Source organism: Seriola aureovittata, chromosome 10, assembly GCF_021018895.1.
Source record: "Seriola aureovittata isolate HTS-2021-v1 ecotype China chromosome 10, ASM2101889v1, whole genome shotgun sequence".
NCBI classification, from domain to species: domain Eukaryota; kingdom Metazoa; phylum Chordata; class Actinopteri; order Carangiformes; family Carangidae; genus Seriola; species Seriola aureovittata.
This window is the reverse complement of record NC_079373.1, coordinates 27,106,688-27,128,388: the sequence shown is the minus strand read 5'-3', so window position 1 is coordinate 27,128,388 and position 21,701 is coordinate 27,106,688. Positions and strand designations below refer to the sequence as shown.

The window sequence follows — 21,701 nt, the reverse complement described above, 5'->3', positions numbered from 1 at the left end:
TGTTTTATTCGTTTTAAGAATCCGTTTTGATCTGTTCTGTTTTCAGACTCAGACAGATTTTGCTGCTGCACCGCAAATCCACATTTGCGTACACGAGCTCAGACCTGACGTGAGATCTGATCGTAGCGTCCGCTCACGTCCAAATTGATAAATGCCGAAGCTTGCGTGGAAACGGTCGTACGCACGGTTTTCTGCCGTACGCTCGTTTGATAAACGAGGGCCCAGGAGAGGCAGCCCAGGTGACAGTTCAAGGCAGCGACGGGGGGAGAACACCTCCTGTCCTGGGAAGGAGAGTCTCCAGAGGTGAGATTCACTTCAGATATCACTGTTTCCTCTAATCAATATCAGATCTATATTTACACACACTGCTCTCTGATTATCTCTCAGCTGTCTTCTTGGACTGAACTCGGGCTCTGCAGACTGGGCCAGTGTTAGCCGCCTGGTGGAGGCCGATCAGTGTTTTCATTATTTACTGTAAAAAATAAGATGTGGAGCTGCTCAACATGTCCTTATTTTTCCCGTGTGTTTTCACAGGCAGAATCCACCTCGGCAAGAAAAGGTAAGTCTGATAAAAACAGTTTGTATTTTGTGTAATTGTATTTCCGCACAGATCATAGTTAAACATTTAAGATGAGTTAAAATTATATTCTGTTTACTACATTTAAGTTGTCGTCATATCGGATGCATCAGAAAACATGGATGTGATTATTAATATTTGGCTTGAATATTACAATTAAAATACTTGTTTGGAAACTTGCTGTGTCTGATTTGTTCAGGAACTTATTGTGATATAGTGATGGAGTAATGAGGAGCTACTCAGTAACAGCTGTTTATCACTTCACTGACCGAAGCTCTACAAACAGTAAACTACCAGGTAATTGTAAGGTGTAACAGCCTGTTTTCTGCTGAGAGATGTGTATTAGTGAGCAGATGTTTCTGAAAACAAAACTGTTGTGTCTGTAACTGTTTCTGTACCTCGGTTCAAATTAGAGTCAAAATGATTTTGATCTTATAAAGTGATGTTCACAAATAAATTCCAGTGTCTGAAGTTGTAAATCAAACTTTGTAAACCTGTAAAATAAATCTGCAGGAGAAATGCAAGTTTGCGTATGTGAAACAATTGCACTTGTGTTGAAGAGATTTGGTTTTCTGCTCTTTATCTGTGAACACAGACGTCCACAAAGCTTTTCTTCTTTCTCTGTGTCTCTGTTGAACCTCACCACTGATCATTAGTTCAGTTTTATTCACACAGTCTCAACAAATACAAATCTCTTTGTCACAAGCACAATATTCTTTCACATGCACAAACTTGAATTTCTCATGCAGATTTATTTTCCAGGTTTACAAAGTTTGATTTACAACTACAAATATTGGAATTATTTATAAACATTACTTTATAAGCTCAAAATGATTTTGAGCCTAATTTTGTCAAATCTGATTCCAATAAATGGGATGGACAAAATATTAGGAACACCTCTCAGTATCGGGTTAGTTTATATACAGTGGTGTCAAAGTGTGAGACCACTTTCCCATGTAGCCTCACATGTTGCTCCATAGCAGCTCAAAATAAAAAGAACATAGCTATTTGAAAATGTTATGTTATTTTTTTAATGTTTTATTTATTTTTGTCTTATTTATTAGCAAATATAGTCTTATTCATCTAGATTTTTTAACTGTTTTATTTAGTTTGTTTTATGTTACTGGTGTTGTTGTATTCTGTAAATTGTTACCAATGAAAATAAAAACATATTATATTCAGCAATTGCATTTACCCTGTAAAAATGCAGAATCATGCAAAACAATACAAGTAAATAAATGAAAGAATACATTTACAAAATAAAATTAAATCAGTTTTGTTAAAAAATTCAGTTTTCACAACTTTGAGGGTTTTTATTTATTTTATTTTAATGCTGTAACAGCGTTATTATGGACAACAGCACAGAGTCAGATAATCACATTAACCAAATACAAAAAAGAAAAGATTTATAAAACTTATAAAAACATAAATATGAAAATAACACTAAAAAATTACTCTAAAATTCCTATTTAACTCAATTCAATTTCTCATGAATTTCATTTTTATGTGATTTACCTTTTGGAGTTGGTGATCAGTAAACCAACATCGTCATTCGATTGAGTTGACTTGTTTCTAGTGTTTCCCTACCGTTTTCCTATTGGTCAGCTTCAGTCAGCTGACAGGAGGACACGTGACACGTGACACGTGACCGAGCTGCTGTTTACAGGAAGAAATGTCCGAAGTAGTCTGGTGGTCTCATGATACATCCATGTTCAGGTGTCGTCGCTCCTGTCGCTGAACTCACCTCACCCCCTGCAGCCCCCCCTGCACCCCCCCCCCCCCCCGCACCCCCCCAGGCTGTTTAACAAACTGACCGTTCAGCGCGTGAAGATGCTGGAGGCGGCTCAGCGGCGGGAGAGTGACGCCATAGCGGTGGCTGTGATCCCGGAGAACCAGCACTGTGGAGAGATAGCGGACATCCTCAAGGCTCAGCTCGCTCCCGGAGGCTCCCTGCTCGGCTGTCTCCGGGGCCGGGGCCGGCTGGTGGTGTGGGACCCGGCGGACAGAGAGGCTCCTCCGGCCGCGGTGGACGGCTGCTGCAGAGAGTGAGTCCGGCAGAGTTCAACTCACACTTGTTTAGTAAAGTAAATTAAATAGTAAAGTAATTAAGAATCATGAACATCATGTACTGAGGGTAAATATGACGCTTTGTGACGTATGTTTATATGGCTGGATTAACTTCCTGGTTGGCCCCTTTTGACCCCCACCCTACATCAGTCTCATTATTTTCCCAGAAACAGCTTCTCTATCTACCAATCAATTCCTCAATCAGCAGAAATTAATTAACACCAATTTTAATCATTTATTCGCTTCTTGAAAACGATTCTGAAATGTAAATATTTGCTTATTTTCCAATTTTTTTAATGGCGGTAAACGCAACATCTTGTATTCTAACTGTTGATAAAAACAAACAAACTGCAATTTGTATTTGTGAACTTGTGCGTCAGTGATTAATGAGTTTATTTCTTACTGTTTTCTGTCACTTTATTTGAACAATTAGCTGATCATTAAAGAAAATAATCGTCAGGTGTATTGATAATGAAGGTAATTGTTGATTACAGCCTGACAGTATTTCTGTAACCTGAGGTTTTATGTAATTAATTACCTGAAAACATTAAAGCAATTTTATAAAACACGTTACAACACACAACCAGACTTTTTTTATGTAGACTCTAATGATATGGAGCCAGTGTGGGTGTTTTCAGGCCCCTGGGCAGTTGGTTATCCAGCGTTGACTATGCACAATGCTTAGAGTCACTAAATCTGATAAATTAACATTGATTGATTTATCAGTTTTTATGTATTTATTTATTTATTTATTTTAAATTAAAATAAAGGAATAATAAAAAATGAAAAGATATGAAGTGTAGTAAAAAACACTCTCAAAATAGAGAACTAATGTAAAATTGGATTTTATCCATGACCAGAAAGGTGTAGACTTTATCCATGAATGTTGTATTAACATATTTATATTTAATTGAATATTTGGATGCTCTCATTTTAAAGTTTGACTAGTGACTAATTTTACACCACGCAGATGGAAAAATCCACAAGATGTTAAAGAATCGGCTAAATTAGTTACATGACTCTTAAAATTAACTATTTTAATATTGAATTTCAACTTTTTGTTTGTTTTGTTTTCTTCCTGTTTCTAGTTTTTCCTGGGAGGAAGTGCCCGTCCACAGTCAAGGCGTCGGCAGCTTCAGACTCCTGGCCGTTGGATCTCAGTGTGACCTGAAGCTGCTGGAGGTGGAGGCCGAACGATCGGCCTCCGTTTCTCTGCTGTGTGTCTCTGAGTGTCCTGCAGACCGGCTGCTGCAGACCGTCAGAGAGCAGGACCACAGTGAGTACCACAACCAGATCTCCGTCACCAGGACAGAGTCTGGTCGTAGTGATCTGAGAATGCACATATCTAATGCTTTAAAATTACAGTTATACATATTAATAATGTATAAATATCTTTTATTTCCAGGTGTGAGTGAGCTGCAGTCGCTGCGTGTGTTGTCGTTCACTGCTGGCCGCTGCTGCGTGCTGCTGAACGCTGATTGGCTGCTGCAGCTGCAGTGGCAGCAGGTGGAGGAGGAGCTGCAGATATTATCCTGCTGCAGCCTCCAGCTGACTGACAGCAACAGACACACAGCTGTCCACCACTGTGTCTGCAGAGAAACCCTGTTCACCCTCAGCTCCACCGGACTCATATGTATCCTCCACTAGTAGATACAACTACTGCACTACTACTACTTCTGTTACAACTACCACCACCACTGCTAATAAACTATTACTAGTGATAATAATTGTAATGATAATAGTCATCAAACGAAGATAAATGGAACAAATTAGCTTAATTAGCTAAAAAGCAAACCAAAGCAAAAACCTGAGATAAACTAAAAAGCTAAAGTAAAATGAAAACATAGCTAAACTTAACTAAACTTAACTTGAAGAAGCTAGGCTTAACTAAAGTAACTAAACGAAAATAAAACAAAGTTCAACAAAAATAAACCGAAGAACTAAACTAAGAAGTTAATTATATTAGATTAAATCAAACTAGGCTCAACTACATGAAACCAATATAAACTAAGATGAATTAAACTTAACTAATTAAAACTACAATTAAATGAATTAATTAATTTAGCTAAACTCAATTAAACTACACTTAACTAAATGTAAGTAGGCTAACTAAATGAAGCTAAAGGAAAGTAAATAGCCTTACTGAAGCCAAGCTGAATCACACAAGACTAAGCTAAGACTAAGCTAAGCTAAACCAACAGAAAGAGCTTTAACAAAACTACAATAATGTACAAACAAAACAATCTTTTGTAATTTATGATTTCTAATTAATCTAATCTAAATCTGGACTAGCAGTGTTGCTAGGTGACAGGTAATTATTGTATTTGTATGATTAAGTACTGCGTTTTAAAAACAAAGCTGTGTGTAATCTATTCAAACTGGAACCATCCTGATTATTAACCATTTGTTCATTATGTCAATTAGATAAAAAATAATAATTGATAATGGGAAACTGAATATGCTAAGCTGAGCTAAAGCCATAGAAACAGAGCTAAACTAAGCTAGCAGTCAGCTAACCTCTAGGACTAAACTAGCTGTAACAAAACCTGCATGTTAACTTATATGGTAATTAAGTGGATGTTGTAAGGACGATTCATTATTTAATATTAGAGAACTGACCCTGGATCTGCCACAAAACACAGGCCTGGAGTTTGAGCACACTAAAGTAAACTTGGTGAACTACAGCACAAGCGTTCGGTAAAATGACAGACTCAGTTGAAGTGAAATATGATCATTATGGAGTTAGCGCTGGTCTGAATGTCCCAGCAGCCTTTTCTTTAACCCTTCCCTCCAGCTGTGTGTGACATCACTGACGGCAGGCTGCTGGCCAGCGTGGACCTCCCTGTCTACCTGAGCTCTGGACCGGCAGAGGACGACGTTGTCTCCTCCTTTTCTTCGCCCTCCGTCTCCTCATCTTCCTCCTTCTGCCACCTCCAGGTGTCAGCTGATCTCAGCACAGCCGTAGCCGTCACCGAGTCTCACACTGCTGTGGGCGTCGACCTCAACCACTACTTCAGGTAAAGCAGCATCATCCTTCACATGACACAAAATCAAAACAGGTCACAGCACCTACACACAACTCAACCCCTTAAAAGTTTCTATCTAACGTTGAAGTGGCGAAAGCAGAACAGAGAGGATTAGATGAAAACAAGAATAGATTCAATCTAAGACGGTTTGGGGAGTTTTCCTTCAAGCTCTTGCACATCGTCACGGAGGAAGATAAACTTCACAAGTGAATCTTTTTCTTTTGTTATTGTTTTTTTTTAATCAAATTTTCTCATGTTAATTAAAACCTCAAACACTCAGGAAACATTGTCAGAATGAGGATTCGAGTCCTGTGGGAACAGTGGAGTCTGCCCACTGAACACATTTGATCCTGATTGGAGGGAGTCATGGCCGACTGCCTGTCCGTCCGCTCTGCCAAACTCATCTCGGCCCACCGGTCTGATGTGAACTGGAAGAAGAGGCTCATCAGATCAGCTGATCACTGAGCCGCCGCCGCTGCCGCCGCCGCCGCCGCCCACTGTGACTCTGCTGCGAGTTAATTATGTTCGGCACCAGACAGAGACCGACTTCGCTCTGTTGTGAGATCACACAAAAACAAAAATTATCACTTAGATTGATATTTCTGTCTTCCAGGATGTTCCCAGACCACCTGCTCTGTGCCGCCCCCCCTGCTCGCCCCCCCCTCCGGCCCCAGAACCTAAGAGACCAGGACAGCGTGTCGAGCTCCGGCTGCAGCCTCGTCGCCCTCGGATCGACCTTCAGTGTCGACCGGTAAACCAGACTTCACTTTTATAGATTATACACTAAGAGAAAACCGGCTCTACAAGATGTTTAAGTTCACAGATGAGGAATAAAAATAGATATAAATAAATTATTTCTCAGAAACTCTGAGAACTCTATAACTAAGATAAATATAACTTTGACCTTCAGGTGGTATTGGAGAAAAGTCAGCTGATCACCAAAGTTATTCAAATTGATCCTCCAGGGACCTTGAATACATGTCGCAGATTTTGTTGTTGCTGGAGGAAAAGTCAGTCAAAGATCAGCTGGTAGAGAGGGACGGTGCCTTTAGAGAACATCAGGATGAAATCCACAATGTAAACAAGCTGGATTTTAGCAAGAATGCTGATGAGGGAATAAAACAAACACAGAGAGAATGACAGTCTGACATGGAGCTCTCTAGTTCCTGAACGAACCAATTCATTTTACCTTTCAGACTCTTCTGTAAGAACCCAGATTCATCAAAATTAGTTGTTTGAATGAATTAGTTCTGAACTTTTCTTCAATGACCTCTGACCTTTAATCCTGAACTCTCTCCTCTAACTTCACCTCTAGCTCATGGGAAGCTCGTCTGGCCTCCATGTACAGCAGAGCCCAGCAGACTCCAGGCTCCTCCTCCACCTCCTCCTCCTCCTCCTCCTCACAGCGTGCCAGGACATCCTGGTTCTCCTCCCTCCCCCACCTGGAGTCCCACCAGGCTCCGTCCTCGGCCCACAGCAGAGTCCCTTGCGGCGGGGCGACCGTCACTTTCTCCGTCCCCGAGTCGTCCGTTCCATCTCTGCTCACGGTCTCCGAGTTCTCTGCCCTCCTGACCTTCGTCTCCCCTGGCAACGCACAGACCACAGTGGCGTCGTGGGATTTGGAGTCCGGGAGCGTGAACTACTACCAGGCGGAGGGCGCGGCGGCTCCGGTTCAACGCTGTGGAGAGAGGCAGCACAGGCTGCTGCTGAAGAGTAAGTCAGAACTAATATTCTTTCACAGTTTGTTAACACTTTGTAAACAAACACGTTTCCCTCATTATGTAAAGGTGAAACTGAACGTGGATGCATCTGAAATGTTTGGTTGTAATTCCTCATTGTGTAGAAATACTGTGTGTGCAGCACCTCAGGGGTCACAGGTCAGAGTGGAGACAGGAAGTTGATTTTAACTTTGTTTTCTCTTCCATATAATTAGTTCCAACTGGTGGTTTGTTTACAACTAATTGGATCATGTGACTGCTCATGTCTCTGTCTCCCTGCTGGACTCTTCATCAATGTCCCTTGGATCAGAATGATCCTTTAACGACCCAGACTTCCACAATCAGACTCAAATATTGGGCCGGCATGAAAGAAAGGAACAAAACAAAAGATAATTGTCTCTCCGCTGCACAGGAATCAAGCTTTACTGATTATTTTACACTGTGCAGAAATGTAAGAAACAACTGAAGTAAACAAACAGTAGAGACGCAATTCGTTTTTTAATCAATTCACCAAAACAAGAAAAGGCATCGACTTCTATCATCACACGCAAAACATCAGTGAACCATGAACTGTGTCTGTCTGTCCGTCCAGAGGCCGGTGTGTTCCAGGTCTTGTTCTCGGTTTCCCAGCAGGACTTGCTCAGCAGCTTGATGTTGTTCGGCAGCGCGGCGACAGTGGACGCAGTGTGTCACCTGAACAGCTGGGGGCGCTGCTCCATCCCCATCCACGCCCTGCAGGTGGGAGAACGACACGTCGTCGCATCTGCTCCGCCGCTGCAGCGCCACGTAGCGCTGTTTATCGTCACGTACGACGCCTTTTAAAGCTGGTTTGTGTCGTTTCAGGCCGGACTGAAGAACCGGCAGCTGGACACGGTGGATTTCTACCTGAAGAGCAAAGAAAACGTCCTGAACCCGTCGACAGGGTTCAGTGCTGCCGATCAGCCGGCAGCCTCCACTCTCACAGACAGTACGGACACTCTGTCGTTTCTACATCACAATTATTTAAGAGATTTTCTTCCTTTTTAAAAGCTTGCGTTGTATTCGTTCACACATTCACATGCAAATTGTAGAGATAGCAGCTTTAATTGTTAATTGTGTGTGTGTGTGTGTGTGTGTGTGTGTGTGTGTGTGTGTGTGTGTGTGTGTGTGTGTGTGTGTGTGTGTGTGTGTGCAGGTGTCCAGGAGCTGTGTCCAGCGTTGGACCTGCTGTGTTCAGCCGTCAGAGACTCGAACAGTGAAGCTCAGAGCCGACAGTTCTCAGAGCAGCTGCTCAACATCACCATGAACTTCGTCAACACACAGATCCGCTCTGTGCTGACCAACGCACGCAGTACGACAACACACACACACACACACACACACACACACACACACAGGCCTCAGTCCTCAGCTGTAGTCGGCCCAGTTTGAAGCCGTGGTCTGTTGTGTCTGCAGATGAGGATGCAGGCGTGCAGAGCTGTGTGGACGTTCTGGATCAGTACATCACCGAACTGAGGAGCTACATGAAGAGGTTTCCCTGGCCTGCAGGGGGCGACACCTCCAGCATCGACTCTGCTGCTCCTGCTCAGGAGGAGGTGCAGGAGGACGAGTGGGAGCAGCTGCCCACCGAGGTGACACTCACACTCAGTCGCATCACTCACAGGAAAATGCTAATTTGTGTCCCCTCATGTTTCCCAACTGTCTGTGTGTGTGTGTGTGTGTGTGTGTGTGTGTGTGTGTGTGTGTGTGTGTGTGTGTGTGTGTGTGTGTGTGTGTGTGTGTGTGTGTGTGTGTGTCTTTTCACACTTTTGTCTACAGGAAGTGGTCCGCCAATCCATCCTGACCAATCAGATCCCCAGAGCTCAGGCCGTCCTGAGGAGGCGGAGCCGCCCGGAGCAGCGTCTGTCGGCTCTGAGGATGGAGGGTCTGCGGCAGGTGTTCTCCCGCCTGCAGCAGCGAGACCTGCAGACCGCCAGCACCCTGCTCACCAACATGGTCAGAGCTCGTCACTGCAGGGAACAATCCACCAATCAAAACTCCCTTTATCCTTTAATATCACACATGCACATCTAAAGGCTAACGCTGGTATGCTAACATGTTGAGGTTTCTAAGTTCAGCTGAGTAATCTGGAACATTCTGCTTCCTGTTTACCTCCCCTGAGGCGTTCCCTCAACAAACAGTATACATGATAGAATAATAACTTTAGCTAAAACAGCTGATTAAAAGCTAATTAAAGTCAAATTAACAGCAGCCTTTTGTTGTTTTTGGTCAAAGAGGAAACTGTAGTTGTTTGTCTGTTTTCAGGGTTTCAGTGTGAAGAAGCAGCTGCACAGTTTCAGTCTTTACACTGATGACAAGGACCTCAGGGAGTTTGTGGTGAGTTTGGCGTCTTACAGTGAAAATAACCGCTACGATCTTCTTCCTGCCTGAAGGCGTCTGTCTTTAATGCAGTATTTATTAAAGTAATGTCTCTGACACGTCTCCAGAACATCTCTAATTTGCTTTTTCAGTGATATTCAGCTAAAAGCGTCTGGTGCATTGGATCAAAAACTCTTAACTTGAAAAGAAAGCCAAAGACCACAGCGTTTGTTCCAGTTGATAAACTCGACACTCCCCAGTGAAGCTCACCTGGCGGCGGCGCTCTGCCCTTTATCTTAACTAGTCTTTGTGGGCTGTCTCTGATTGGCTGCTTGTCCAGGTGGAGGAGCTGTCGAGGCGGAGTTATTTCCCCGAGGAGGAGATGCAGAGTGTGGCCTTCATAAGGGAGATGGAGAGGCTGGGATCGCTGCCTGCGTCCCGCTGCCCAGGAAGTCCCACAGCGCACAGGTAAAGACGCTGACACCTGTATGAACATGTGAGTCTTTGTGCTCCTGGTGGAAATGACCCCCCCCTCCACTTCTTCTGTCCAGGCTCGTTCAGATGTCTCACAGGGAGACGGGAGCTGGTGAGGAGGTGCTGGAGGAGCTGGTGGGACAGAGGAGGTCTGACCAGGAGGGGGGGCTCTGGAGGAACCTCAGATTGGACTGGGTGAGGAACTGGGACCAGAACTGCCAGACCGCCGTCCTCCTGTCCAGACTGCAGCACTCAGGTAGAAAAACCACACCTCCGAAACCAGAACGGGACGAGGGTCCCACCGTGATTTTAAATCCTCTCTGTTCTCCTGGTTAGAGCTGAGCTCCTGTGACTCGGCGGTGTTGTGGCGTTACCTGACCGCCCTCCACGACCAGCGCCGGGTGGTCAGCTGGATCCAGAACCAGGAGACCAGCGACGCCTCCCTGTGGCCGGAGTTAGCCCCAGAGGTGGTCAACAGCAACACGCTCTGCAGCTCCTACATGAGGGAGAAGATCCTGGACCTGCTGGCCAGGTACGGCAGCTGGACGTCACTGTTCTGGGGTTTGAAAGTGAAGTTTGTGAGCTGCCTCTTCTTGCTGTTTGGAGCCTCGACAAACAAAGATTCCTGGTTTTTAAGAACTTTAAATAAGAGGTGATGATCTGGGTGGAAGCCTGACGTACTTCCTGTTTCCCTCCTCTGGGTCTGTGTCTGTATCTCCCTCCAGGAGAGGCCTGTTCATCCCCGAGGAGCTGGCAGACCTGGAGCAGCTGCTGTGGAGGCTGGCTCAGGGCGGAGGGGTGATGGCTTCAGCTCCTCCCGTCCCTCAGTACCGCACCTCCCTCGGCCTCGACCTCCACGGCCTCTTCATCACCTTCTGTCTGGAGCACGGCCTCCAGTACCTGCTCTACACCTACCTGGAGCACTACAGGTGTGTGCGTGGTATATATTCCAGTTACAGCTTCTCAGTTTGTTTGTAAATTGTCAGTCAGTAAGTTAATTAGCTGCGTCTCTTCACCACAGACTGACGCCCAGGAACTGCCCCCTCCTGACCAATCAGAGCCTGTCAGAGAGTCAGCCCTGGTTTGAGATGCTGGTGAAGATTCAGGAGATCACCAGAGACCTGTCAGGTACCTGACGGCCGCAGCATCAGCTCCTGCAGTCGGCTAAACTAAACTACAGCTAAACTACAACTAAACTAAACTAAACTACAGCTAAACTACAACTAAACTACAACTAAACTAAACTAAACTACAGCTAAACTACAACTAAACTAAACTCAACTAAACTAAACTAAACTAAACTACAGCTAAACTAAACTAAACTCAGCTAAACTAAACTAAACTACAGCTAAACTACAGCTAAGCTGAACTCAACTAAACTCAACTAAACTCAACTACAGCTAAAGTAAACTAAACTAAACTAAACTACAGCTAAACTAAACTAAACTACAGCTAAACTACAACTAAACTAAACTACAACTAAACTAAACTAAACTACAGCTAAAGTACAACTAAACTCAACTAAACTAAACTAAACTCAGCTAAACTAAACTAAACTACAGCTAAACTACAGCTAAACTAAACTAAACTACAGCTAAACTAAACTCAGCTAAACTAAACTAAACTACAGCTAAACTAAACTCAACTAAACTACAGCTAAACTAAACTCAACTAAACTCAGCTAAACTAAACTACAGCTAAACTACAGCTAAAGTCAACTAAACTAAACTACAGCTAAACTACAACTAAACTAAACTAAACTAAACTACAGCTAAACTAAACTAAACTGGTTCCTCAAATGTGAACTGAATATCTCTGATGGTCTGATGACGTCTCCTCATTATTTTGTTTTAAATCATAAATTGAGGACTTGAAAAAGGAATTAAAAGATTCATTAATAATGAAAATAATATTTAATTGCAGCCTTAGTTCAAGGATTTTTTTTAACCTAAATTTCATTTGGTTAAATTGATTTAGTTCGTTTTTTACTTTGTCTTTTTAAGTTTAATTCACTTCATCTCAGTTTCATTAGATGTTGGAAGAAGGAGTTTGTGTCTTCTGACTGTCTCTTTGTCTGTGTGCTGGTCCAGACCCGGCACTGGTCTTCCAGGCCAGTCTAACCAGCGCTCAGGTGCTGTTGCCAGGCAGCCAGGCGTCGCTCAGCAGTCTGCTGTTAGAGGGTCACAGTCTCCTCGCTCTGGCTGCCATCATGTTCGTCCCCGGAGGAATCGACCAGGTAAACACTCAAACCCTGATCCCCTCTGTCCCACTGACCGACATCCACATTAACTCGAAAGGTTAAAAACTCAGATCTTTAATTCAGGCACATCTTAAAAGTTGGAGGAGATTAATGTTTTCAAAATAAAAGTAGTTACTAATATTCTGCATTTTTTTGGATCTGGAGGAAAATCATATCGTTTGATTAATAGAAACAAGGTTTTAAATCAAATTACAAATCAAAGGAAAAGCTGAAGAAAAAAGTGTTTGATGTTTAATGAATGTTATGAGACTAATTCAGCTGCTGTGATCTCATCAGAAATATAGATTTTTTTTATTTCACACTCGTCTCCTTGTTTATCAAAACCTGGCACTCACATTACCCACAATGCACCTCGACCACAGACAGTGATCAGCAGCGTGTGGATCCTTTGATTTCTTCACGGTCGAGAGTTTTTGATCCTACACCCGTTAATTGAAAGTTATTTATTGATCAGCCTGGATCAATAAGACCTCCCACAGCTTTTACTGCGTCGCCCCCGGTTACTCACGGAAAACAGAGAGAATAATTGACTCCCTCTTGGCAGGTGGTGGCTCAGGGTGAACGGTCAGGAAGGTCAGAGCGGACCGTCGACCCTCAGCTCCTGAAGATGGCGCTGGCCCCCCACTCCAAGCTGAAGGCCGCCCTGTTCCCCGCCGGGCCCCGAGGACACAGCCCTTCCTCCGACGTCTCCGTCTACCACCTCCTGCAGGTGCGCTCACACCTGAACCATACCTGTAGTCGCTTGTTAGCATTGTACTCGTCCTGCTCTTTACAGCGGGTCGCGTGTGTCACAATGAGGCTGAAAACACAGGAAGTAACTGTACCTGGTGTGTTTTCCAGTCGCTCCACCCTCTGGACCCGTCCAGGCTGTTCGGCTGGCAGGTGGCAAACTCCCTCAACTCCACAGGTGAGTTCCAGGGGCCAGCTGCACAAAACACCTTAAGTTTCCTACTTAAGTCTGACACTTTGGGTTGATTTTCTCCTCAGCTGAGGGAGTTACTTGAAGGTGTTGCACAGAATAACTTAAAAGGTTTCCTTAGTTAAGGAGAAAGGTTAAGGCATTTGCAGGGATTTCACAGTGGGCGTGTTTCTCCACAGAGACGTCGGAGCTACCTCATTTCTCCAGCCCTCACCTGGTCAACAGGTTCGCTCTGGTGGAGAACCTGGACTTCCTGTACTACCTCCGTCACGGCCGACCATCCTTCGCCTACGCCACCTTCCTTGTCCAGCAGCTGAGTGGCTGCAGTGACGTGACGCTGCTGTGAGTGTGACGCACCTAACTACAGCTGTTCAGTACGGAAGAGGATTAGGGCCACGTGAAAAAAACTTTTTTTTTGTGTGTGTGTTTCAGCGTGCAGCACACCTGGCAGCAGGTGTACAGATTGGCCCTGCAGTGCTTCAACGTGCCGGCGGTGGCGTCTGCGGCCGTTTGTTTCTGCGAGCTGCTGGGAGTCTGTAGCCTGAAGCTGAGAGTCGACATCAGAGCCATGAACACCGTCCTGCAGCACCAGAACCTCCACAACACACACTCTGCCCCGACACAACATCTACACTCTCTGGGTAAACACAACACACACACTCTGCTGCAACACAACACACACACTCTGCTGCAACGCAACACACACACTCTGCTGCAACGCAACACACACACACTGCTGCAACACAACACACACACTCTGCTGCGACGCAACACACACACTCTGCTGCAACACAACATCTACACTCTCTGGGTAAACACAACACACACACTCTGCTGCAACGCAACACACACACTCTGCTGCAACGCAACACACACACTCTGCTACAACGCAACACACACACTCTGCTGCAACACAACACACACACTCTGCTGCAACGCAACACACACACTCTGCTGCAACGCAACACACACACTCTGGGTAAACACATTGATTTGTCTCGTTTCAGTATCTAAAGCAGTGAAGCTGGCAGAGGCGGAGCCTGGAGCAGCGGAGGAGCTGATTGGCTACCTGGAGGCTGCAGTGACAGACAGTCTGGAGCAGAAGGGCATCAGCAGGTACGAACCCTGATGTCGTAATACGTCACTTCCTGTGACTGTTGGTGGCAGAACAAAATGAACATGTGTGTCTTTGTTGATATTGGATTCTTGGTTTTGTGTGTGTTTGTGTGTGTTTGTGTGTGTGTGTGTGTGTGTGTGTGTGTGTGTGTGTGTGCATCAGGTCGTCCTACGAGGCAGCTCAGGAGTGGGCGTTGCCTGTTCAGTTCTGTCAGCTCCACGGTCTGAAGCTCAGCTCTGTTTACCCCGCCCACTGCGCCAGTGACGGACAGTTCATCCACTTCCTGTTGTTTGTCCAACTGCACAACTTCCCGCCCCAGCAGGTGAACACACACACACACACACACACACACACACACACACACACACACACACACACACCTGCACAAAAATCCTGACAAAGCTCTGTGAGATTAGTTGACGCAGTCAGGTGAATGACCATATTTGGATCTTCCTGCAGGTGAGGTCACTGGTGGCTCAGTTCAGCCCCGCCCTCCAGGCCCACCTGAGTCTGGCGTTCCAGGACCTGCAGGTGTACAGTCAGAGGAGGAGCTGTGGCTCCGAGGAGCAGGAGCAGGCTCTGAGCTCAGAGACGGCCCCCGGGTGTCCGGAGCACCCCAGGGAGCTGTTCCAGGTCCTCCTGCAGAGCCAGGAGGAGGCGGCACCCTGCAGGTACCTGCTGCAGGTAGCTCTGATGCAGCGCTGCCCGACCCTGGCTGTGCTCGCCGCCTGTCAACAGGTGAACAGACCGTTTTATTTTATAAAACTTAAATTCAGCTCATGTGTTTCGTGCCACTGACAGACCTGTTTGATCGACAGGGGGCGGAGCTGCTGCCCTCCCTGTGTGTGTGGGTGTTGACCTCCGTCGATGACGTCACAGCGGGGGAAGCCACCTCCCACCTGGTGGTAGCCCCCCAGCACCACGACTGGACGCTGCACGACCTGTCAATCATCTGGAGGACGCTGCTGGGGCGGGGCTGCATCAGGCCCCTCCTACGAGGCTTCGAGCTCTTCCAGAGGGTAAAAACACGAGAAACAGACGAGTGACCAGTTTAATGATCGACTGTCCGATTGAGTTTCTACTGATTAATCAGCGTCAACATCTGGGGCCACAAAACACCCTTAAGTCTTCTCTTAAGTGTTTAAGGTTTCCTCCTTATGTTAGTCTTATTCTTCAGGAATTACTTAAAGTTGAATTGTTGCACAAAACAACAGCAGGATGAGAGGATGAGATAGCGTTGCACGTCTTTAATGTTACCCGTTTCCCAAAAGTGCTAACATGTAAGTGCTAATGCCAGTAGACAAACCGTCTCCATGGAAACAGTAGAATTTTATCCCTGTAAAGTCTCTTTAATCGCTGTAAATGACTTACCTTAAGACCCTTAAGAGATTCTGTGCAACACCTTTAAGTGACTCCCTCAGCTGAGGAGAAATTAAACCTCAAGTGTCAGATTTAAGTAGAAAACCTGGTGATTATTGGATAAAATAGATCTGATAATAAAGGTTGAATATTGAGTGCTGCAGCTGTCTTGTGTCTCCGTGTGTCAGGACTGCCCTCTGGTGTTGGTGCTCAGGATGTTTGAGCTGTGCTGTGACCACAGGAACTTCTCCGAGGCCAAAGCCAAGCTGCTGGACTTCCAGAGGACGCTCATCACTGTGAGTCCACCAACATATCACAGGAGACTTTACACCTGCTTTAGAGGCTGGTGGTGATCCAGAGTCTCCCAGGTGAAGGACCAGGAGTTCAGGACTTAAACAGAGTTCATCCTCTCTGATCTGACTTCTTCTTCTTCTGTGCCGATCTAGTTAAAGAACGGCGGTCCGGTTCCCTCCGACGGCCTCCCCCTGCAGTGGGTGGAGAGCCAGGCGTCCGTGCTGCTCCTCACCATGCTGCAGCGCTGCTCCTCCCAGTACGACCTCCACCGCCTCCTGCAGCTCCTGGCCGACGTCGACAAGCTCCTCAAATCCAGCGGTGAGATCGGAGAATCCGTCGCCACGGAAACTGATGTGGTGAACTGTTTATTGAGTTGTAACGTGTGTATGTGTGTGTGTGTGTGTGTGTGTGTAGGTCCAGACTTCAGGAAGCTGAGTCAGCTCAGTCAGCTGCTGCAGGGGTCAGAGGTCAGCCTGTCTCCCAGGCTGCTGCAGTGCACGTCTCCCTCCGTCCAGCAGGAGGAGTTCCAGGCGGCTGTGGACGCTCTGCAGGCCGAAGGCCGCTACAGCCAGGCCAGGCAGGTCGCTCTGCTGGCCGGCCTCCCCGTCCACCGCCTGCTGCTGAGCCAGGTCTCCATGCACTTTCCTGTTTTACATTTCCTGAATTTGCCTGAGCTCATTTTTTATTCTTCCTCCATCCCTCCATCACACCTGTCCGACCTAGTTCACCTGCTTTTACAGTTAGTGATCGGAGTGTGTTCTCGTGTTTCCTGTAGCTCCTTCAGGAAGTGAACGCCCAGAAGTCCAAGACTCAGTGGAGGAGGCTGGAGACCCGCGTCAGTTTCTGGAAGAAATGTCAGGAGCAGCTGAAGACGGACGGCACTGATCCAGAATCAGCCTCCAGCTTCTTCCTGTCTCAGTCTGAGGCCGGGACCACAGACTCCTCCCCCGCCGGAGGAGAGGCTCAGGCGGAGCTGCTGGACGTCCAGGAGCGCTGCCTGCTGCTGGGCCTCGCCGCTCACTGGCTCTCCCTGGTCGACCCGGCTCCCGTGGAAAAACTGGAGAGCCTGGAGAAAACGCTGTGGGTGAGCCGGGTCCGACGACACGTCCTCACCGTCGCCATGGAGAAGGAGAGCGTCTTCAACCTGCCGCCGCCCGCCGTCACACCTGAAATGAACACGTACGAGATGCTGATGAAGGAGTTCTCCTTCTCCAACATATCAGCTCTGAACTCAGAGAAGTGCCTCAGTCTGGAGGGACTCCCGGGTCCCTCAGAGGAGCAGCAGGAGCCGGATATCGACTCCGGGTTGAGTCCAGAGGAGAGGCGCGTTCTGGCCGCGCTGATCGGTCAGTTACTGGATGACGGCAGCATCCATGAAGCCGGCCGTATCTGCCGTTATTTCTCAACGTATCACCGGGACATGTGGGTGGTGCTGCGCTGCAGAGGCCTCGCGTCCGGAGACCTGAACCCCGAACCGCAGGAAGAGGCTGCAGACGCTCCGCCGAGGAGGAGCATGACCAGCTGTAAGCTCCTCCCCCCTCCAGGCTGCGTGGAGGACTGTTTCAGAACTGTTTATTTAGAAGTTCATATTAGGTGTAACCAGTGAAGGGATGGGTTTACATTACAGACAGAGGACAATAAGATGCAATGAAGCAGCAAAATGACAAAGTAAGCAGAGCAACAGGAAACCAGATTATCCTGCTGACTGTGGGAAACATAGTTTAGTGTTTCAGTATTTAATCAGGCGACATTAAACAGTGTGAGATGAAGTAGAAAGTTCAGAACTGAACTTGAACTTTCTGTCTTTTCTTCTGTCTCTCGCTCCAGCCGCCTCGTTCAGCAGCCTGTCGTTCGTCATGCTCCCCCTCCCCGAAGACGAGGTGGCTGTCCAGCTCCAGCAACTGGTGGATCAGTGTCGCCACGGCAACAACTACTGTAAACAAGTCCTCAGCCTCTACCAGCTCTCCAAGGTGTGGTCGCATGTTGTCGTAGAGAAATAAGTTTCTTCTTTGTCTCTTTTAAACTGTGCTGTCATGAATACATCCAGCCATGTTGCTACGGTTACCGCTGACCCGCGTCGCTCCGTCCTCCCTAGGAGCTGCAGACCTCCTTCGGCGAGATCTGCAGGAAGGAGCCGCGCTGCGTGCTGGAGATGCTGCTGCTGTCGGATCAGCCCGAGCGCTTCAGGAAGGCTCAGGCCTTCATCAGGGCGCAGGGTCTCACCGCAGACGCCGTGGCCGAGCTGGTGTCCTCCGCCGTGGTCCAGGCTCTGCTGGCCTCCGCCCAGGAGCTGCAGCCTGGTGAGAGCAGGGCTGCTGGTGAAATGTCTCTGTGAACAGCAGTTAATACATTTCTGAAATTGTCACGTTACTCACGTCACTGTGTAATAATGTTCTCCGTGACTTTTTCTGTCCTTAAGTGATGGTCCGAAGGCTGTGTGTGTGTCTGTGTGTGTGTGCGTCTAACCCAGCAGAGAAGCAGGTGTTCAGGCCGGCGGAGGGGCGGGACTCTCTGATCCAGCTGATCAAACTGTGCGACGACCCGAACCTGGTGGGAATCAAACTGCTGGAAAACCTCAACGCCGTCCCACTGAGAGACCTGAGCTGCAGTACGACACACACACACACACACACACACACACAGACACACACACACACAGACACACGCGCACACACGCACAGACACACAGACACACACACACACACACACACACAGACACACACACACGCACAGACACACGCACAGACACACATACACACACACACACGCACATACACACAGGCACACACACGCACACACACACACACATACACACACACACACACACACACTATGAAATTACAGCCTCATTAGATAAAGCATCATCCACTTTAATGAGACTGAACTAAAACTCTTTAGTTTGTGAGCAACATTTCACAAAGATACAACTTGTTTTTAATGTTTTAAACGTCTGTGTCTGAATCCTCTTCATCTTCCACTTCCTCTTCCTCTTCCACTTCCTCTTCCACTTCCTCTTCCTCTTCCTGCAGTCGTGGAGCTGCTGATCGTGGCTCACGACTGTTTCAGTCTCACCTGTAACATGGAGGGAATCGTCAGGGTGCTCCAGGCCGCCCGCCACCTCAGCCACACCTACCTCGCCCCAGGAGAGCACTACAGCCTGCTGGTAAGCCCCGCCCACTCACCTACGAGAACAAAAAGGTCGTTGTCGTCCGTAGGAAAGTGTAGATAGAAATTTGACTGTGTGTGTGTGTGTGTGTGTGTGTGTGTGTGTGTGTGTGTGTGTGTGTGTGCGCGCGCGCACGCGTGTGTGTGTGTGTGTGTGTGTGTGTGTGTGTGTGTGTGTGTGTGTGTGTGTGTGTGTGTGTGTGTGTGTGTGTGTGTAGGTGCGTCTGCTGACAGGTATCGGCAGGTACAATGAGATGACGTACGTCTTCGACCTGCTGCATCAGAACCATCGCTTTGAGATGCTGCTGAGGAAGAAGATGGACACAGACAGACAACAGGTGGAGTCACACACACACACACACACACACACACACACACACACACAGAGTAATCATGCACACTGTCTGACGACGTTGACCCATGTGACCATGTGACCATGTGACCCCACATTAACCTGATGTTAACCCTCACCTGTGCCTCCGGCTGCAGAGCTCCAGTCTGAAGACGGCTCTGCTGGATTACATCAAACGCTGCCTCCCCGCAGACAGCGAGAAACACAACATGGTGGCGCTGTGTTTCAGCATGAGGAGGGAGATCGGGGAGAACCACGAGATGGCTGCTCGCACTCAGCTGAAGATCATCGAGTCTCAGGCCTGGGGTGAGAGCAGCAGAGCGCTAACGGCTAGCTAACACTTCCGTACGTGCTTGTTTTTGACCCTGAGTTGTTCTGACGTGTCTCCGAACAGTCGTCACCCCCGACCTGAAGAGCTCGCTGGTCAAGGTGTTGGGTCTGCTGAAGGACGCCGCCGAGAGCTTCTCCAAGGTTCCTGAGCTCCTCCCCCTCTGCTTCTGTTTCTGCCTGTAACACCCTGACAGAGAGATGAACTGTGTGTGTGTGTGTGTGTGTATGTGTGTGTGTGTGTGTGTGTTTCCAGGACTCGTGTGTGCGTCAGGCCACTCGCTGCGTCCGCACGGCGAAGCTGGTCGCTCTTCAGCTCCACTTCCTGAACCAGGGCTCAGACCTGCGTGTCATCAACCTGCGACCTGCCGAGCTGCTGAACACGGTCGTGGGGCTGCCGCGATGCTACCAGGTGTGTTCCTGTACCTGTACCTGTACCTGTGTTCATCCACTCTGAGGGTGGAACCACAGAAAGTTTAAAGACTAAACTCTTTATTAAGAGAACTTTCAAAGGGGGCGTGTTCCATTTAGGTTTAAGTCTCTCCCGCTGTGACTTATAAAGGCAAAAAGCCCCAAAAAATAATTTCAAAAAACATCTTTCAAAGGAGATAAAAAGGTCTCTGTATCTTTTCTGCTGCACATAAAGTCTTTTCATTTTTCTTCACGGGAAGAAGCTGCAGACGTTCCCTCGTTCTACAAACTGTATCTCACTTCACGTCAGCATGAAAACAATAAGTTCATTAATCAATCGGTTGATCAACAGAAACAAAAACCAGTATTTCCAGTTTGTTGGATCATGTGCGGATTATTGTCTGATTGTGCAGCGTCTGAATAAAGACAGTTTTGATCTTACTGACCCGTGTGTGATCATACACGTTATGGCTCAGGAGGTGAAGTCAGCTGTTCTGTGTGTCAGGTGTTCGTGGTGTCGGAGGCGTACGGCTACAGTCCAGACTGGGCTGAGATTCTGTACCAGCGGGTGATCCTGAAGGGAGACTTCGTTTACCTGGAGGAGCTCAAACAGCAGCGCCCGCTCACCTGCAGCCTGTTCGAGGACGTCTTCAACAAGTAAGACGGAGCGGGAGCCGAGTCGACCGGAGCCTCGCCCCCCCCGGTGTTTTCGCCTCCTCTCACCCGTCCCGTGTGTTCCCTGTCGTTTCAGGCTGGACGGCGCTCCCAGCAGCGCCACTCCCAACGTGAAGCGGCTGCTGACGCACTGCGACGACGTGTACAGCCGCTACAGGCTGGCCTACCAGCAGAACCTGTACGACGTCACCAAGACCATGCTGCAGGACGCCAAGACCTCCAACTACCTGAACGACAGACTGGCCAGCTGACTGACTGGTTTACCTGACTGTGAATGAAGAACCAGTTGACAAATAACCAGGAAACTGTTGATGTACTAAAGTTATTTGTAAAAGAAAAGAATCAAGAAAAACTTCTGCTTTATTTCTGACTTATCTTCTGTGGAGATTAATGACTGATAAATAATAATGAATCCATTAAATTTATTCTAATGTTTTTCTCACTGAGTCACTGAGCAGAATAAGTTTCTATTAACAAATGAAGAAGAGAATGAAACCAGATGTTTGGAACAGATGTTACAGTCACAGTGTGAACAGCTGCAAATATCTTTATAATATGATTTAATTTAATTTAAACACTGTGATGATCTGCATTAAAGACACTTTCTAAACTCTTCTGCATCA

At 47.1% G+C, this 21,701-nt stretch overlaps 1 protein-coding gene across 3 annotated transcripts; it reads left to right on the top strand.

Annotated features, from left to right (window-relative positions):
* The first annotated feature begins 2,187 nt into the window (after positions 1-2,187).
* spg11 (SPG11 vesicle trafficking associated, spatacsin) lies at positions 2,188-21,701 on the top strand. 3 transcript variants are annotated; one of them, XM_056387841.1, is made up of 40 exons: positions 2,188-2,622; positions 3,733-3,920; positions 4,050-4,277; positions 5,439-5,661; positions 6,284-6,421; positions 6,986-7,383; positions 7,981-8,126; positions 8,232-8,355; positions 8,563-8,718; positions 8,823-8,998; positions 9,186-9,362; positions 9,672-9,743; positions 10,066-10,193; positions 10,277-10,455; positions 10,536-10,731; positions 10,925-11,128; positions 11,221-11,327; positions 12,290-12,435; positions 13,004-13,168; positions 13,300-13,366; positions 13,558-13,720; positions 13,811-14,019; positions 14,386-14,494; positions 14,658-14,817; positions 14,955-15,233; positions 15,314-15,514; positions 16,043-16,150; positions 16,301-16,466; positions 16,563-16,777; positions 16,924-17,671; positions 17,976-18,118; positions 18,244-18,448; positions 18,622-18,756; positions 19,178-19,311; positions 19,532-19,651; positions 19,803-19,971; positions 20,060-20,136; positions 20,249-20,404; positions 20,909-21,060; positions 21,155-21,701. In XM_056387841.1, the coding sequence occupies exons 1-40, from the start codon at positions 2,408-2,410 to the stop codon at positions 21,327-21,329; spliced, it is 7,257 nt and encodes a 2,418-aa protein (XP_056243816.1). In that variant the 5' UTR covers positions 2,188-2,407; the 3' UTR covers positions 21,330-21,701. The 3 variants fall into 3 exon arrangements, with proteins under 3 accessions (XP_056243816.1, XP_056243813.1, XP_056243814.1); XM_056387838.1 differs by having other exon boundaries at positions 18,568-18,756; XM_056387839.1 differs by having other exon boundaries at positions 2,189-2,622; positions 18,619-18,756.

Coding starts and splice junctions, on each gene's coding strand:
- spg11 (XM_056387838.1), top strand. CDS start 2,408: ATGCTGGAGGCGGCTCAGCGGCGGGAGAGTGACGCCATAGCGGTGGCT. Junction 8,356..8,562: donor AGCCTCCACTCTCACAGACA/GTACGGACACTC, acceptor GTGTGTGTGCAG/GTGTCCAGGAGCTGTGTCCA. Junction 19,972..20,059: donor CATCGAGTCTCAGGCCTGGG/GTGAGAGCAGCA, acceptor GTCTCCGAACAG/TCGTCACCCCCGACCTGAAG.